Source organism: Lachnellula hyalina (genome assembly GCF_007821495.1).
Source record: "Lachnellula hyalina strain CBS 185.66 chromosome Unknown contig00057, whole genome shotgun sequence".
Taxonomy (NCBI): Eukaryota; Fungi; Ascomycota; class Leotiomycetes; order Helotiales; family Lachnaceae; genus Lachnellula; species Lachnellula hyalina.
The window spans coordinates 109,851-128,426 of NW_022157171.1; the positions used below are offsets into that span (position 1 = coordinate 109,851).

Consider the following 18,576-nt stretch of genomic DNA (forward strand, 5'->3'; position numbering starts at 1 on the left):
TGGCAGATAACAAAGGCTGCACTACAGCTCAGAAAAGGGTGTGCCTACATAGACACTTTAGGGGAGGCTTAGCCTAGCTTTGCAAACGGAGCATGGCTTGCCCAACGTGCTATTTGAATGAGTCTTGTATGACTCTCGTTTAGCTCCCCAGAAGAAAGATTAGATTGCTATTTGGACGTTTTAAGTCCAACACACTCCCTAGAGCTCCACTTTGGCGTTTGAATCTTCTTACTCCACTCAAGTCCCCTTGAAGATCTGATCAAATCAGGTCATGTTAATCAACAAGTTCCTGAACCCAGCATACGTCTCCACGGACGAAGGCAGAATCTGGCTCGCAGGCAGTACAAAGCCATTCGTACCAGTATCACGTAGCTCAATTGTAAAGACATATTTTGCCCCGGTAACAGCATCCACATAATCAACCGATCCACCTGTTACCATATAGATGGTGGTGCAGACAGGTCCATACTCGTATTGTGTTCCGTAGACGGCTTCGATGGCGGCAGAGGTGCTTTTAGCGAGAGCCTGGAGTGCTGCGTTGTTACTGACGGTAGCGGTGCAGGAGTATCCGTACGCTGTTTCACTATGAGTCTCGTGTCTGATAGGGGATAAGAAGGACTTACGAGTCATGAATAACTGGCTGTAAGAGTGTATGTCGATGTAAAGCTGTACACCTTTGCCAGCTGCGAGGTTGTCTATGTATGTACGGAGTGCTTTGTTCTCAGTTGCATCGCCCTCAGCTGCGCCTGCATAGAAATGTCAATGCCAGCAATTGGACCATCGGATAGAATACTCGCCTCTATAGTCCTCCTCGCACGGATCGGTCGAGGCTCCGCCTGTGTCGCTCCAGTGGAACGGCCAGTTTCGATTGATATCTCGGCCTACACATGAACTCGAAGAAAGTGTTTGGCGATTCTTGCGCCAGAGCCTATCATTTGTCTGGGTGTAAACAAAGCCTAATTTCTGTCAGATACTACGTAATTTAAGTATGTGGATGATCGTCAACATACCATCAGGGTTGACGACAGGAAAGATGTAGAAATCATATTTGTCAACAAACCCCTTGATTTCCGTGCTGGAGGCATAGTTGGTTAGAAGATTGTATACAAAGTATTCGGCAACCTGCAGAGTTTAGCTGACATCCCAACAACGAATCAACAGTATTATACCATTGTCCCTATCCATTCTCGTGCATGCACAGTGGCGTGGATCACAATCGCAGGTTTGCTTCCATTGCCGCCGCTTCCCCAAAAGTGAATTCCAGTGATTGCACGGCCCTTATTTGAATTGCCAGCAATGACGATCTCCGATTGGCTTGGATGAGCAGTTGTCAAATCTGTCAAGAATTGAAGATGATCGGCGTAGGCGTGGTACGAGTTGAACCACGTGGAGTTTGCAGCACCAGCTGAAGGGCGCGTTAGAAATCCTCCGCTCACGGAAGGATGTGCTAGAGCTCACGTGTATATGGAGCAAAGTTGCCTTCTTCGGCGATTGACGCGCCCAGGTCTTCATGCATGACTTCGGTGGTCATCCCTTCAACAAGTTGGTTAAAATCGTCTATTTTGTCCGCTGGGACGACAAGATCAACATGACTGTTGGGTACTGGCACTCCATTTGCCATGCCTTTCCACGTAGCAAGCGAAAGTTTGTTGACGATATCCAGAACTGGGGTAACATCTTCCCCTGTAGGAATACGCATGGCCTTTGCCCCGTCATAACTGACTTGGGCAAGCACTGCCGTGGCAGCAGTGAGGCCTAAAAGTGCTGAAGAAATTTGCGATCTCATTGCAAACAGTGAAGCAGAACAATACTTGAGGACTTGGAAAAGAATGGAGGGGGGGAAATGCGGTGAATTTATGCTTTGTAGAAAGGAACTGGCCTTCCTACTAAGGACAAACCGGGAGGATATGGTGTTGTGGTATATTCATGTGACATACTAATGTCGTAAAACTAAGGGCAAGAACATTCTACTAAAAGGGTCCTTCCACCTCGGGAGAGGTTAACTTAAGCTCAGCCAATATAGACAACGGATATTGAGTAAGATCTAGGCAGCGTGAAGAAGACTATCGCCTTCTTATCTAGGTGCTCTGCTCCGCGAGTGACGACATCAGCACCAATGTCCTCTCAACAGTTATACGAAGGTTGATCGACATACTGCAGAACACTGTAGTAGGCTATTGTGGGGGATCGCCCAATCCCAAGAAGTCTTGGCAGTTTAATACCAGGTAACATGAGCATCTAGGTTTGGTATCTCCAGGGTTGCGAACGAGCTTCCCAATGAACACTAGAGACCCTTGGCATCGCACCACCCTGACAATTATATATCCAGTAGATGAGAGATAGAGATGGATTCCAGATGCCCGATTAGGGATACCAGATACTTTTGACTTTGAATATAAGAAATATACTTTATTGGAAATTTAGAATGCAGAAGGCCATTGCAATATCGTGAACCTTCTTCGTGTTGACGGGGCTGGTTGGGCAATAGTGTCGAGTTGTGGTCTGCAACGAGATGCATACTAGCCCTTGGAAACACACTGCTAAGAAGTTGAGAGTAAAGGGACTGGGGGCGGGTATTCTATGTGAATTGAGATGTTATTAGGAAGGGATCGCTGACTTGAAGTCGAAGTAAGAATTTTAGTGCGTTTGGATCTTGTCACGTGCATGGGTGAACTCCGCAGTAGTCACGGGGTCGATCCGTAAGAGTCGCGTCGATTGCCTTACAGGGAGATTAGGGTAATCGAGGGACATCGTTTCCCGTTCAATCAATGTTTTCTTTGATCCCCTTTCAGTCGACTCAAGGGAACCCTGTTTTACAACCTCTACAAAAAGAATAAGCCTCGCCGTGCACAGAAGAAGCCTCGCCGGGGACAGATGAATCCTCGCCGGGGACAGATGAAGTGGCACTAATTTATAATTTGTCATGTGGCGTGGGATATTAACAGCTAAGTGCCACTTTTATGTCCAGCAAACTCAAGATTGGCGGTCTTTTAATAGAGAAGGCCGTAAAACACTAGGAGTTAATGAAGGATAAAGGAATGTGTGATCTATTGCCTTTCTCCAAAGAAATTGTTATTAATACGCGCTTCTATATGTTTTTCGTATTCTCTTTGACAGTTTGATTTATTCAATCTCAGAAAACCCTTGAACAACTTTTAAAAACATGACGAGTCGTTCCCAACGAAGTCATGCGAATTTACAAAGCTCTAGAAAGTTTTTTGAAGACAGACCTTCGGATACTTTTCCAAACTGTCGTGCGCCTTCTATTGGCTGAATTGAAAAGGGGCGTCTTAGAAAGTGCCCGAGGCTAAAACAAGCGAGAAAATATAATACGAACTTAAGGTATGTATTTATCTAACTCTACCTCGAGGTATGCTTCAACTGCAATCGACTTTTGAACTCCTTTAACATGTCGGATCACGCTTCTCACAAAACCGAAGCAAACCGTGCTCATTTCAAGTAAGTAGCAAATTTATATTCATACCCAGCAGCGACAATTCCTTGCACATGATAACCCCATGCAGCATAAGAGTACCTGCTAAAACACATCACCGGAGATGTACTTGTATCTATAGCGATTTCACTCTTTGCTAACATCTATCCAGTGATGCCGCATCTTCGTACAACAATAGATTCGAGAAGACAATCCTCCAGATCATCCATGAAATCCAAGAACGGCGTGAGTGGCTTGGGGTAGACTGGGTTGAAGACGCCTCAGAAGATGAAAGTGCCACCGCGAATCCGAAAGGAGCCAGCAGACCTGTCAGATTACTAGACTATGCTTGTGGTACTGGCCTAGTGTCACGTGTAAGACCCTTTTCCTTCCCCACTTTCGGACATGTCTGATTTGAACACTAGGCACTGGCACCTTACGTGTCCCAATGCGTTGGAATCGACCTCACTGAAGGCATGGTCGCAGAGTATAACAAGACGGCAGAGAACCAGGGAATTCCCCGGTCTGAAATGTTAGCGCACGTGGGTAATCTCATCGATCCATCCGACCCCTCGCCAGCGGCTTTCACAGGACCCGAGTTCCACAATTTCGACATTGCAGCTGTAGGCTTGGGCTTTCATCATTTCGATGACCCTGCTTTGGCTGCCAAAAGAATTGCCGAGAGGCTCAAGCCTGGTGGAGTTCTGTTCATCATCGACTTTCAACCACACGAGCATATGCACCACCATCATGCTGCGGCGAAATCTGTGACTCATATGGGGTTTTCGGAGGCTGATATTAAGAAGGTGTTTGAGGAGGCTGGGGTTGGGAAGGGTTTTGAGTATGTTGTTGTTGGGAAGGGGATTGTGTTCAGTGATAAAAGTGACGAAGTGAAGACTATGACGAGGAAGGTGTTCATGGCACGAGGGACCAACTTATAAGTATTATTTCTCATGCATCAGTGGTTAGTTGCAGGGACCAGCTGCTTATATCTTGCAGTCTCGTTGGAAAATCAACTTGATCCAACTGCTTGTGCTTATTCAGGATGCTGTGCATTCACACCAAGATGGCGAAATACTAAGTGCGAACTTTGGGTCAACCTGATTAACTTACTTCAATTAAACAAATCTCGTAGGAAGGAAATCAATGTATGTGAAGGTTAACTGGGTTGTATAATCTTTCACCTGAGAGCAGAATATTTCAACATCTTGGGAAGGATTTTTGATTGCGAGATGATGTCTCATCCCATTCCAAGATCTTACGCGCATGACCGATCGTTCCAACCTTACCAGCATGTTTTTATTCTCGTTATTATGTTTGACATACGTATAGCGTCAATGGTTGGTAGCCAAAGTTAACGGTTGACGAAGATTCGATTCGCACTTGCCATTTTCACTAGTGCAACTCTTCCACTTTTTGATGTTTCTCAAAAACACAATGCTTCCTCTATGCATCTTGGTTGTGCCACTTAACAATCCCACGCATTGACCATGGAGTCACAAAAGCCGCCCCAGACATTTCTTTTCTTTTTCTATACGAAAGTACCCAGTCGCCAAGTTACCACCTCTGCGCCAGGACCCTCACCACTGATCAGATTTACGACCTCATACTTCTGAAATTACTCAGCAGCGTTAAAATCAAAGGCGATATCGCAGACTTCGCATGCTTCATTCATTCTAGAAGCATGAAACAGCCCATGATCCTTCAACACGACTACTCCATCCAAAACATCTAGAAGAAACGTTGCAAAAAGAACTCCGTGATTACAATTCACATTCGATTGCAGACTGACGAATACCTAATAGACAAACGAGCGATGAGTTTCCAGGAATATCTAGTTGCGCGACGACAGATTGTCGGAGCAGATACCATCTCAGAATACATAATGCGCGACGGTCCTCCTCCGCCCACATCCGAGCCTCAAAACCAATACCAGAAGAGACCTCTCAGTACCACGCTGCGAAAGATAACACTTGTCTGGAATGAATGGGGGTTTGGATACGCAACGGTCGTTGGATGAGCTCCGGGTGCACGTTGACGTTGGAGATGTAACAGACCGGCTGTTTACAGTCAAATTTCTCGTTTGTAAGGCTGCGAGAAATCCACAAAACCACATACTCCGAGAAGATTAGCTACTACCCAGGACCAAATTCGAAGAGGTAGGCGTGCGACAGAGGTCCAAATTACCGTACTGGGTTGTCTCTACAGAGAACACGGAATGGCGAAAGATTAAGCTGTCGACAGCCATTTGGGAAGAATCGCTTCTTCGCGGACCGTGGAAGATGTTGTTTGATAAGTTCTAGGAGGAGGAGGTCAAATGCGACCACAACTCAAAGCCTCACCAATGTTCTGCCTCGGGATTGGAGGAGTCGGGGCAAGTTGTAGAGAACGTTGCCGGTTTGGAGACAGCCGATAGTGAATCCATTTCAAACCACTCCTCTCGATCAAACACGATGTCAGGCCTCATGGTGATTGTGGACACGGAAGGTGAAGGGGAATAAAAAGCCATCCCGGCTAGTCTTATGCTTATGTGCTACTTGTGTTTCATAAGTATTGTATCCATAAATGTGTTCGGAGAAGGGTACTCGTACAGCTTTACTCTGTATCACTTGATGGCGTTCGATTCTCCCAATCCAATCCATTTCATCCACCCCCAAATTGGATTTTTCTGGACTGTGGAGATATGGCTTCTGATACTATATGGGTTCATTTGTAGTTTACTGCACTGTTCGCAAAGGCTGACCGGTTAAAATGGCTATGCAGCAAGGTTCGTTTGGCTGGACGTGCGGGACGTCGGATTTAGGCGGACGCATGATTGCAGCTGCCGTGAGAGCAAGTTAACGAGCAACTGATCTTTATTTCTATATAGCTATGTTTAAAGCTTTTCTCAGTACGCGGTTAAGGCGTTTTTAGCAGCTGGATTTGAGTTCATGGTATTCTCACGATACCCGAGAGTCCGGTGGGCCTTGCTTGCGTGTGGATTGATCAATATTAGCAATCTACCAAGATGCCTACCGCTAGTATGCAATACCACAAGAGATCTGAATTGCTTCGAGTGCAATGCCGACAGCCTGAGTAAAGTGAGGAGGATCTTTTAGAAACTTGCTATGGTGATAGGATGGAAGTAATTGGAAGTAGCAAAAGTAACGATGCGATGTGGGGGAAAGAGAATGGGAATTGAGAAATATGCTGTATAGAGAAGACTGAAGAGGAGAGGTACAAGAAGTGATGAAAAGAGTCGAAGCACAGTATAGGTTGATTTGTAGATTCGCAAAGCCGACAAGTAGGTGGCATACCTAGTTTATGGACACTTGGTATTCTTCTAAGGGTGGTTCTCTGATCCATTTGAGAGCCTGTAGAATATCACTGAATAATTGGAAAGCCAATCTCCCTTTAAGTTGCCAGTCTATTATATCTAGCATACTGAATCACTTCGGATTATTTTCGGCTGAAGTCACCTATCTATTTTCAGTAAGAAAGTTATTCTGCTAAAACTCTCCGAACCTAGCAATCTCGGACCCATATAGCCATACCCATACGTGCAGTTATAGTAGGAGATTTATACCACATGCGTGGAAATTTCCTTAATTCATCCCATCTCGAACCTTCTTCTATGAATATGGCGTGCTAAACTCAAATCGCAACTCAATTGTTCGATTTTATTTCGGAAATATTTTCCCGGACCAACGATCTATTCTCAGGGAAGATTTCCATGCGGGGTTTGCAGTCCACATCGGGCTGACCCCGCAAGCGAAGCGAGAACAGGGGTCAGTGAAAGAGGGGTTGTAAGTGGGCCTCATGTATATTCCGACGCCCCAAGACCTCTCAATTGCTTCTCACTTCATCGATGAGAGAGAAAGATCCCATGTTTCCGATCTTCTAAGCCTCAGTCTGGCTCCACTCTCGGCTTTTAGTCGTTATCTTTCTATATATCTTCTCCGAGCCACCCCCGAAGGCCGCCAAAACCCGTCTTCAGCTCATTATATAGGCTGAATGGACTGCTCTAGCTGACTATCTCCAATCAATTAAACCATCTACCAAACCCCTCATCATCACCAAAAAGTCATCTCCATCTTCAGCTTTCTATTAAATAAAACAAAACACTCACCATGGCTCCATCTCTTCACCCACTCATCGACAATGGCATCACCAAGGGCGACCCCAACTTCTCTGGCGGAACCCTTCATTGCCACTGTCCCAGCGACAAAGTAGAGGTCGCCATCGCCAGCAATGTCCTCCATAACCACGCATGCGGATGCTCACAATGCTGGAAGCCAAAGGGTGCGCTCTTCTCCGTCATCGCCGTCGTGCCAATCGACAACGTCAAAGTCACCGCTCACGGCGAGAAGCTCACCGTTCTCGACCCAAGCGCCACCATCCAGCGTAACGCCTGCAAGTCCTGCGGCGTCCACCTGTTCGGTCGCATTGAGAAGGACCATGCGTTCAAGGGCCTGGACTTCGTCCACGTCGAGTTGTCGGATGAGAAGGGATGGCAGGAACCTCAGTTCGCGGCGTTTGTTTCGTCGATTATCGAGCAGGGCTTCAACCCTGCTGGTATTGATGAGGTCCGCAGCAAGTTCAAGTCTGTCGGTTTGGAATCGTATGATGTTTTGTCGCCGCCGCTTATGGATCTGCTTTCCACTTTCACCGGGAAGAAGGCAGGGAAGCTATGATGGGATTGAGTTGCTATGATTGAGGGATTGGAGTTGTAAAGGAAGAATGATGAAATGAAGGATGAAGAGATGTGGGGAGGGTCGGGAAATCAGACTCAAAAGCTGTCAAGAAGATGTCGCCTCATAAACCGAGGTTTTGAGATTTTCTATGCGTTCGAATTTTTGTAACAATGTTTCAGTGTCGGAATCTATAAATGGAGGTCCAATTACAATGAACTGATTTATGTTCTAGATCAAATCATGTGATTTGCAAACAGTCTACAAAATGTTCCCGTGACAATTTTGGGAACCTACTATAAAATTTGGTGGATGTAGTTGAGAATTCTCGAAGTGCGATATGCAACAAATTAATGGATATATAATGGATTTTGAAATCCACTATAATAACCCTCGATATGGCAGTAAATTCAGTTGAAATGACACGTTTCCCGGTCCGGCGGTCCTTGAATACTTCTTCCCTTCACTTCAATCAACGTTCTCGGCATCGGAATATTCCACTCTATCTTCCGGCCAACCTTCGAGCAACTTATGGCAAGTATCTTCCCTGTACCTCAAGTGCATTTTCTCACCCCTTCTCAGCAATAAGAGCGTCCACAGACGTCTCGAGCGCATAGCTACGAAGAAGACGACAAGGAAGATTATGAATAGAAATGGCAAGAAGATTGTTCAGACCATGTTCACGATCAACATTTCCACCCTTGCAATATTCAGCCCGAGATCACAATCGCAGCTGAAGACGAAGAGGAATTCAGAGAAAAGCGCGAATGCGATTAAGGGGGAAGTAGAAGACCAGGGGAATATAGAGATTTTCTTAGAAAACGACACTGCTTTCTCCTTGTGAAGTTCCTCTCATTTCGGGACAAGGCAAGGCAATTTTGAAGTGTGGGCCAGTAAGTTTTCTGGCTGTCCGATATACAAGCACAGCTAATAATGCTATTCTTATAGGTACATGGTATTTCAAAAAGCTTAAGCAACAACCTTCGAAAACCACTCTGTTGCACACAAACCGAAAACCGCATTTGTCAAACCTCAAGCTCTAGCTCTCGCTCACACCATAAGGATAACCTCCATCTCCGTCTCACCCGCGATCAGACACGGAACTAGGACACCGGGGAACACCGACAGAAGAGTGAATACATGCGCAAAGACCTGTTGGACGCGCAATACCCTAAGTTAACCACAGACAAAAAGATCAAGGCAGAGCTATGATATAAGGCGACTGGCGGACTGACATGGGCTTTGCAGCAAAAGACCAAACTCTGCTTAGATCTACGTCGAGAACACGAGACGGCTTGTGGGGAAACGACACGCTGATAAGGGTTCGGGGATAGATTTGGGACAAGGAGGATCGGCAGGGGGCGAAGTGGAGAGTGAGGTGTGTTTAGCGAGGAGGTTTCTGATCAACGTGCAGGGGATAGATGGATAGATGGATATATGGGGGTAGTTCTTTGATCTTTGGCTAGTTTAGGGTACTCTTTTATCTGAAAGTTGTACTTATGTTTTCGTCATGTACTGCGCTGAGAGGAACGGGTTGGAATTATTTTGAACTATAAGGGGGTAATAGACAGGGGTTTCTTTTAAGAAAGAGATGGGTTGTTATCATAAAGAGATATAAGTGACCGCAGAAGATCGACGCTTTAAATACCACAGAGTATTTGGATTGGATCATTAGCAGTTACACCAAGCCATTTAAGATCAGTTGTACGCAGGTTGCGATCCTGCCAACGGGAGACCGTCACTTTAAAGTATTGGAAGCAGGAGCATATATGCTGCAAAAGAAGACAGGCCTCAGAAATTGTGCATAGAAGCTTTACAGACAAGCTGTTGATGAAGGAGAGCTTTGTTATAACCGAAGAAGCTAAAGAACATATCCGGAAGACGAAGGCATTTATCAAATTGGCGCCATTGAATCCCAATAACCACGACAGATTGGAAAAGAAATGGCTCTACGCACATCAAGAAGAACATGGGTTGAAGGGCAAGGAACATTTGGCTCACATTCGAAACTGTAGTGCAAGCGTGCAGATTCAGCGATACTGCTGTCAAAGGGAAATTGCTGTCATTTAGTTCCCGACTGCACAAAGCGTGCTTGAAGGATAGAAATGGCTACGATGCAAATGCAATGCTTCATTGCCCTCCAAAGTGGTTGAAGTCATGCCTAAAGTATTGTTCAAAGAGCAATGTAATATTGTTATCATAAACTTCGTATCTCGATTATTGGTGTAATCTAGCTTTGCGGTTTTGTGCGTAGGGCTATATATAATTCCAAAACCAGGAGTCTAGGTAGCAATAAATCTAAGTCCCTTTCTTATTATATTATATATCTTGCAACGAGGCTAACATTCGAGAAAAAAAGTCTACGCGTGGTATACCGAATTCCTTTCTGGTATTCTCTAACTATACTAGAACTTATATCCTTAACCGGCAAAATATCACCAAGTCAACCGAGAATACTATATTGGGTGTACCTTGTAGAAGATAAATTATTATTTCGCATTTTCGGTGCAATGGATTAAACGCACAGTGTATTCCATACAGCGGCTTCGCTATAAGTTGGAAGGTAGATGCAATGAGTAGGCGCGGAAAGTTGCTGTCAATGTGGGTGGGACGGTCATTTGTTCTTTTCATCGGGAGTTAAAACTTGTACTCAAGTTAGGGAGAGAGGGGGTGCAAAGGAGCCGTTGATGTGTTTGAATTTTATTGCCGTGTGGTGTGGCTGCGTTTTGTGTTCAGATAGTCGGCATCCGCAAAGATATGTTATGTACTCCTGCCGAACTCTGGGACCTTGTACTTTCGTGCTCCCGTGGACTAAGAGGTAGTAATAATAAAGAGTGAGTTCTCATATATACCCTATCGATTTCCTTGCCTGTGTATCGCGATTCGTTCTAGTGAGTGGAATTGCTAGTTTCATTGCCGAGAAGACCAGATAGGCTGGATGGCATCTGAGGGGTATATATATCATAGTGCTACTATTAGAAAATAGCAAACTAAAACAAATTCTCATGCAAGAGTCACCGTGGCCATGGGACGTAGGAGCTAAGAATAAAGCCAAGGGATAAATTTCTCTGGGTGCGGAAAGAATTCACGTACCAGAACCGGACGCTCTATCTCCAGCTCCAGTCCGGTGATGATTTGTAGGGGTTGAATTCAGGCTTGCTGTCAAGTTAGAATCTACGGTCGGTCATTCGTGTAGTTTGTAGAACGAATAAAATGAAGTTACATTGAACTGATGTTATTAACACGAAGGCAGAGAGCAGTCGCCGGTATTGGTATTTACAAGCGTGCTGCGTGTTTTCCACTACAGACACGTTTGACCTACTATCTTGGATTATGCTGTTAAGAGAAGAAATTGCTGTCATACAGGAATATACGGTCGTTTCTTCACCTGCAGTGAACTGGGAAATTCAATTGAGATATATAGAAGAAGAATCAAGGACTAATAAAACTAATTAGCAAGCAGGTTCTGCTGTGCTATGTTACGTAAGATCTTCTACTACCAAGCCATCACGGCCAGTAGATTCTTGTTCTGGCATTCTTTGCATACATTGCTACAGAAGGAGAGAAATGTGGCTATATACCGCTAAGATCAATGCTTCCTGGGACCCCGGCCCTCGTTCTGGGGTGGAGGTGGGATATAAACAGTCGGCTAGCAAGCTAGGAAAGATCATCGAAATCACAAGTTCTGCAATGCAAGGTACACATGACTGTGGAAGGTTGGGAATAAGTTTGAGTAGATAAACTTTGCATTATGGATGAAAGGAAAGGTTTATCGATACGAGAGTGCTTGAGCTGGAGTGTAAGTAGGTGTCGTGAAAGTTACGACAAATGGAATTGAAAGATGAGGATGGGAATTGGTCGTGGGTTCTGTTTTGATTTGTACGAGTGGGAGGGCAGAGAGGAGAGCACTCGCCTATAGTGCATCAGGGTCAAAAGCCCTATGTGTTTGGATGGAGGGATTGGAAATAATTGAATAGCTGCTGTTATATACTCTTATCTACCTTCATGTGGGCCGGCCTTCTCTTGTTACTATCCGTTTGGGAATTCAGGGTTTCCTCTTTAGGCAAGTGGCTCTTCCATTTTGGGTAATCTGCTTCACATGAAGACGAAGGAGTAGCCAGAGACTTTAGATCGGAAACTGCAATGACATGAACCGTACAGTAGTATATCTTCAATTAGACCCATACCCATACTCAACCGATCCACTTCTCCCGCCGCTATCTCTCTGTATGGTGGCATGCATTGCTGCAAAGAATCTGCCTCTATTTGCAGTTGCCTCAATCATCAGGCCATCACGGCAAACGCCACCAACAAGGAACAAGGAAGTTGGGTTGAGGGTGAGTATATTCCATGTGCAGTACGTGCATGGATGCATGTATGTGGTCTGGTGTTGGGCAGAAATCTCTTCCATTTTTGCTGTTCTGTTCGGTCAAGAGTCAGAGTCATTGTGGGGCCAGATGGAAGGATTGAAAAAGCCCTAACGTCCTCTAATTGGCTCGCTTGCTGGTCAACCTGCTAGCGCGGGCAGCCCACGCTAGATACAAAAACAACCCCTCCATCCTCTGATTTCCTCTTTTTCCCTCTTTTTTCCTCGTCGCACATACCCCGATTCAAGCAATCAACTCTGTGCAGTAAGCATCCTCCATACCCTTCGCTCCATCTTCATCAAAGGCTTCATTACTGACATCTCTCCTGCCTTCACAATAGATTCAACCTCCCTTTGAGAGAGACAATACAAACCCCACACATAACGAAAAAAATACAATACCGCAACCATGGGGTGAGTCTCCACAACATACCACACCTGCCATCCAGCCACCGCATCAGCAGCATCACGGCGACGATGGCAGAGATCTTAATGGAACCCTCGCTGACATTCCTCGTCTTTGCAGTAAGGAGAAGATGCACATCAACGTGGTCGTTATCGGCCACGTCGATTCTGGAAAGTCCACCACCACCGGTAAGCTGGCCCTTGACTCGAAACTCGACTCCCAAGCACAACCCACTCACATATACATACAGGTCACTTGATCTACAAGTGCGGTGGAATCGACAAGCGTACCATCGAGAAGTTCGAGAAGGTAAGACTCATTTTGTTTGTTTATTGTGTTTTTCACCCTCATTCTCTCTCTTGATCCTTCCGTCATCACCAATTCATGCCTTATCGGCCAACCTTTGCCCCTCAGTGGCGCAGAGTCCTTCGCTTGCCGCCCACCACAACAACAAATTCTTTGCGCCCGCACATGCCACCTCGTATTCGCACTACCGACAATGCACGACAACGAATTCAATCAACTCTTTCTTTTTAGCTCGCACCATCTTCTCTTCATTATTCCTCTCTTTTTTCCTCACCTTTATCTCCTCCCCTTTCGCTCACATTCACTTTCCAAACCTCATCCACATGACTAACCCCATCCCAGGAAGCCGCCGAGTTGGGCAAAGGTTCCTTCAAGTACGCATGGGTTCTTGACAAACTAAAGGCTGAGCGTGAGCGTGGTATCACCATCGACATTGCTCTCTGGAAGTTTGAGACTCCCAAGTACTATGTCACCGTCATTGGTAGGTCCTTCCACATCTTCCTCATCTCGAAAATACATACTCATACCTCCCCTAGACGCCCCTGGTCACCGTGATTTCATCAAGAACATGATCACTGGTACCTCCCAGGCTGATTGCGCCGTTCTCATCATCGCTGCCGGTGTTGGTGAGTTCGAGGCTGGTATCTCCAAGGATGGCCAGACCCGTGAGCACGCCCTCCTCGCCTACACTCTGGGTGTCAAGCAACTTATCGTCGCCATCAACAAGATGGACACCACCAAGTGGTCCGAGTCCCGTTTCCAAGAGATCATCAAGGAGACCTCCGGCTTCATCAAGAAGGTCGGATACAACCCCAAGTCTGTTGCCTTCGTTCCCATCTCCGGATTCAACGGTGACAACATGATTGACAACTCCCCCAACTGCCCTTGGTACAAGGGTTGGGAGAAGGAGACCAAGGCTGGCAAGTCCACCGGAAAGACCCTTCTCGAGGCCATTGATGCCATCGACCCACCTGCCCGTCCTACCGACAAGCCCCTCCGTCTTCCTCTTCAGGATGTTTACAAGATTGGTGGTATTGGCACGGTTCCTGTCGGTCGTGTTGAGACTGGTGTCATCAAGGTATGCAAGATGATCCCTCTGCTAAAACAAAGCTAACCTCTCAGGCCGGTATGGTTGTTACCTTCGCCCCCGCAGGTGTCACCACTGAAGTCAAGTCCGTCGAGATGCACCACGAGCAGCTTGCAGAGGGTCTCCCAGGAGACAACGTTGGTTTCAACGTCAAGAACGTCTCAGTCAAGGAGATCCGTCGTGGTAACGTCGCCGGTGACTCCAAGAACGACCCCCCCAAGGGTGCCGAGTCCTTCAACGCCCAGGTCATTGTCCTCAACCACCCTGGTCAAGTTGGTGCTGGTTACGCCCCAGTTCTCGATTGCCACACCGCCCACATTGCCTGCAAGTTCTCTGAGATCTTGGAGAAGATTGATCGCCGTACCGGAAAGTCCATTGAGGATGCCCCCAAGTTCATCAAGTCTGGTGATGCTGCCATTGTCAAGATGGTTCCATCCAAGCCTATGTGTGTTGAGGCCTTCACTGACTACCCTCCTCTTGGACGTTTTGCCGTACGAGATATGCGTCAGACCGTTGCTGTTGGTGTGATTAAATCGGTCGTAAAAGTTGACAAAGCTGGAAAAGTAACGAAAGCTGCAGTCAAGGCCGGTGCCAAGAAATAGATGCTCTTTGTTCTGTTTCGAGCTCGAGCCTATTTGTACTTTTGATGGTTATGTGCAGTGAATTATGAACGATGGGAATAGATAGCTTTGCTTTCCGTACAATGGCATCAATTCCTGATAATCCTTTATACCTGTGATTTGTTTTCCGTACAGTAGGATCAATTCGTGACAACCTTCGTCTTTATACTTGTGACATTCCAAGCCCCTTTCAACCAAGTGCTCTATTGTATTTATATCAACCGTCTCAAGAAAGATTGTAGTGAGCCTGTGTTAGGTCTATCTTTAATCACGGATCAAAAAGACAGAGTCTATGAGGTTCCGAAAGACATGCAGCGGGCCAGCCTCTGCTCTGAGATGATAAGTACAGCCCCTAATAATGAGATAGAATATCGCTAAGACCTCTAAAGTCAGACATTGAAGGAATGTCAACAAAACCTCCATCGACCAAGGACGCCGGCGCATACTTGCGCATCATCACGGCTAGCAAAACCGGCCTCGTTCACAACAAACAGACAACGCACTTCTATACGGGTTGGGCATCACCAATGAACGTTAACTTCATCTTAGCTCCAATGGAGACCTCCAGTCAGGAACATGACCAAGCTACTAGATTGGAAATTTTCAAGTGGAAAGCAGGAAATGCTACAGATGAGCCTAAGACCAAGCGTCGCAGACCTAAGAAAAGCCGAGTTGAAACAGAGTAATACGAGACCCTTGCGTTGTTCCTAACCAGCATGCACTCTGACACTCAGCTGGCGTTCGCTTGGCGAGTGTGGTCCCAAAGCTATTCAGCAAGCAAGGTGCTGCTATCATGGCAGGTTTGGATCAGAGTAAGATACTGGTTGGTGGTCGCGGCCTGCACATCAATTAGAGGAAAGTTTCCAAGTCCGAGGCTACTGTAAATGATGAAGACGATGAAGACGGTGGAGATAACGGAGATAGTGGAACTATGAATGCTCCTAAACATAAGAGCCAACGTCGTGGTTGAAAGAGTGGACGATTCTTCTACTTAGTTTGCTTATCTAAGAGGGATGTTGTAGCCCGGTCCTAGGCTTTTACCCCTATTGGTTAGCAATTAGCGATCCTCCATTAGATAGCACTCTACTACTAGTATTAATATCAAATAATCATACGAACTTTCAAATTTTACAAGATCCTGTTATAGTACATCTCATCTACCTCTCGGAATCTATTTTCTTTGCCTATTCTTTCTCTGCTGCAATCCTTCCCCCTAGATGCACCTTCTAGGAGATATCTCGTAGTCTAGATCACATAAGGAGCTTTACACTCATAACTATATCTGTAAATAGTATCCATGGAACAATCTCAGCGGTGTGATCAAGTTCTTATAAACATGCAGTCTAGGAAATGCCTACTTGTAGGATAGTTGTTTCTAACAGAGCACTTATAGCAAAGATGAAGCACCGCAAGAAGCTGTTACGTCGAACAAACGAAAGTCTCGACAGAAAACCCTTGGTAAAGTCAAGTTACGACGAGATAAAAGATCCTAGAATCTGGAGTACTTGAATAGTTGCTAGCGATTTGGGTATGGACATTAGCAGGCTATGATAGGGGTTACACGTTTATATTTTTTCTCATGGTTGGAATTAACAGAGGTAAAAGCCTAGGATCGGGCATCTGTACTCAATACACGAGAAGGCGCTCCGTGCGCGTCTGTGTTATATACGTTGTTGGGGAGTTAGAAAAATTCAGGTTGACGCTATGAATGAAAATTGAATTGTGGGATTCAAAATATCCTGGAGGTATATCTTGAGACCTAAGTTGGTACTTCTTTCAGACCGTGATCGTATCGTCTGAAGGTTGGAATACTGGCTAGAAAATTAGAGATGGAGAGAGATATTTGGGCTTTTGGGAGGAACACGACCGCTTTGGTTCTAGTGTACAAGCACACTGACTATACAGGGAATCAAGAAAAAACGAGGATCTTTTAGACATCTCTAAAATCATTCATTGAGTGTGTATAATCTCCCTAGTCCAAATCCGGCACTGGCAAATGATCAATCAACTTGACCCTCCTTCCCAACTTTTTCATCGCCTTAAGTGCATTCTCATCCCTTAATTTCATCGTCTCCTCCTTTCCAACCAGAACAAAATCATGCTTCAGTAGCTTCGTCCCCTCTTTAACACCGTATACTTTTGCTGTAGCGGCGTCGACGGTAGTAAAGTCTACAACGAGGGATTGTTTAACGCCGAAAACGGCATCCGAGGTTTCATAGGGGTCGTTGCGAATGTAGAGTGCTCTAGAATATCGATCATTAATTAGCTAACTTGCTCAGAGGGAAAAGTGAGTACATAAAAAAGGGAGACAAACGTTATCAAATGATCCCAGCCCTCCTTCTCAAACATAAAATGCATATGCGCCGGTCTCCACGGATGGCGTTTCAACAATTTCAACAGCTGTCCTACGGGCCCATCATGTGGAATCGGATATGGAACCGGCACAATGGCCTTGAAATAAAAGACCCCGTTCTCGTCGCTCTTCATGACACATCTGCCATCAGGACTTTGTAGATCCGAATACTGCACATCGTAATGCCCAGTTGAGTCCGTCTCCCAGATATCGACCTTCACATCCACAATGGGGATTCCTGCTTGATCTGAGACTGTGCAAACGACGAGACACGGCTCGCCTTCTGGGTCGGAGGAGATGGTGGAGCCGTTGGAGATGGTGGGCGGGTCGTGGGTGTGGAAGGGGCCGAGGACTGAGCCTTCGGTGCTAGAAGCTGGTTTGGGGTGGTCGATTGCGTCGACGAGGAGGGAGAGGCCGAGGATGTCGGAGAGGAGGATGAATTCCTGGAGGATATACCGTTAATACAATATCTGTCCGCATATGGGGAGGGAGGAGTAGAACGTACGTGTCGGACATCACTCGATATCTGGCCAACCTTTACCAGGAAGTTCAATGCTGCCATCCATTCCGCAGTGCTTAATCGGGTTTCGCGTGCAAAGTCGTGGAGATGTGTTACTAGTCTTTCCATCACATATGTGAGACGCTGATCTGGGGATTGCGAGTTGATGAGGATGGTGTTTTCGGTAATATTGTCGATTGTGAGGTCCTTCATAGGAGGTATATTCAGCTCCGAGGAGGCCATCTTGAGAGAATTATTGTTTACTATGCTTTCGGATTTGGAGCTTTCGAGAGATGGTATTGAGGCAGGTGGGGTCAAGTGCGGGGTTGTCAACTCGGTCGCCGATGGATTGGGAGTTGTGAGGTGCTTATATAGCTCCTGGGATCTACACAATGGTAGGACGAATGTTTGTAAGTGCTTTGAAATAGCTTCATCTTGATGCTTTGGACGGATGGCGGCTACAACGTGAATGCGGGGATATTTGCCCCACCCCCACCTTGCCAATGGGTAATTATATACCCGACGCAAGTTGCTTCCAAGATATATGGAAGAATGTTTTGACTCGTGTATAGCTAGGCAGTGAAGCTTTCTGCCTATTAAATATTAATCTGAATGTCAGAGGATTTATTAGCGTGAGAAGAGCGGAAGTGTCAGAGATCCCTAAAGTCACGGGATAGCTAATAATTCAGATTTTATTCCGCAGGGCATTCATTTAAAGTCTAACATAGAGTATATAGAATACAAAGGGACTAGATTGCGTTAATAATTCTAGTAGCTGTACCTACATTTGATTATTCATCATCACGTGACCAGCCTCCTCATCCACCCCTATTGAC

General features: G+C 45.9%; 4 protein-coding genes across 4 annotated transcripts; 3 read left to right on the plus strand and 1 right to left on the minus strand.

Moving 5' to 3' along the window:
* Positions 1-3,409: 3,409 nt before the first annotated feature.
* Positions 3,410-4,374, plus strand: LHYA1_G003843 (putative methyltransferase; the record flags this gene model as incomplete). The annotated part of the gene is made up of 3 exons (XM_031148811.1): positions 3,410-3,459; positions 3,606-3,807; positions 3,859-4,374. The coding sequence occupies 3 exons, from the start codon at positions 3,410-3,412 to the stop codon at positions 4,372-4,374; spliced, it is 768 nt and encodes a 255-aa protein (XP_031005765.1).
* A 3,168-nt stretch (positions 4,375-7,542) lies between these two features.
* Positions 7,543-8,106, plus strand: LHYA1_G003844 (putative glutathione-dependent formaldehyde-activating enzyme; the record flags this gene model as incomplete). Its single annotated transcript, XM_031148812.1, has 1 exon — positions 7,543-8,106. The coding sequence occupies one exon, from the start codon at positions 7,543-7,545 to the stop codon at positions 8,104-8,106; it is 564 nt and encodes a 187-aa protein (XP_031005760.1).
* Positions 8,107-12,878: 4,772 nt separating this feature from the next.
* Positions 12,879-14,870, plus strand: TEF1 (Elongation factor 1-alpha; the record flags this gene model as incomplete). Its single annotated transcript, XM_031148813.1, has 6 exons — positions 12,879-12,883; positions 12,996-13,063; positions 13,126-13,184; positions 13,524-13,662; positions 13,718-14,259; positions 14,304-14,870. The coding sequence occupies 6 exons, from the start codon at positions 12,879-12,881 to the stop codon at positions 14,868-14,870; spliced, it is 1,380 nt and encodes a 459-aa protein (XP_031005759.1).
* Positions 14,871-16,860: 1,990 nt separating this feature from the next.
* Positions 16,861-17,983, minus strand: npcC (Hydroxyquinol 1,2-dioxygenase; the record flags this gene model as incomplete). The annotated part of the gene is made up of 3 exons (XM_031148814.1): positions 16,861-17,131; positions 17,203-17,684; positions 17,747-17,983. The coding sequence occupies 3 exons, from the start codon at positions 17,981-17,983 to the stop codon at positions 16,861-16,863; spliced, it is 990 nt and encodes a 329-aa protein (XP_031005762.1).
* Between the last annotated feature and the right edge of the window lie 593 nt (positions 17,984-18,576).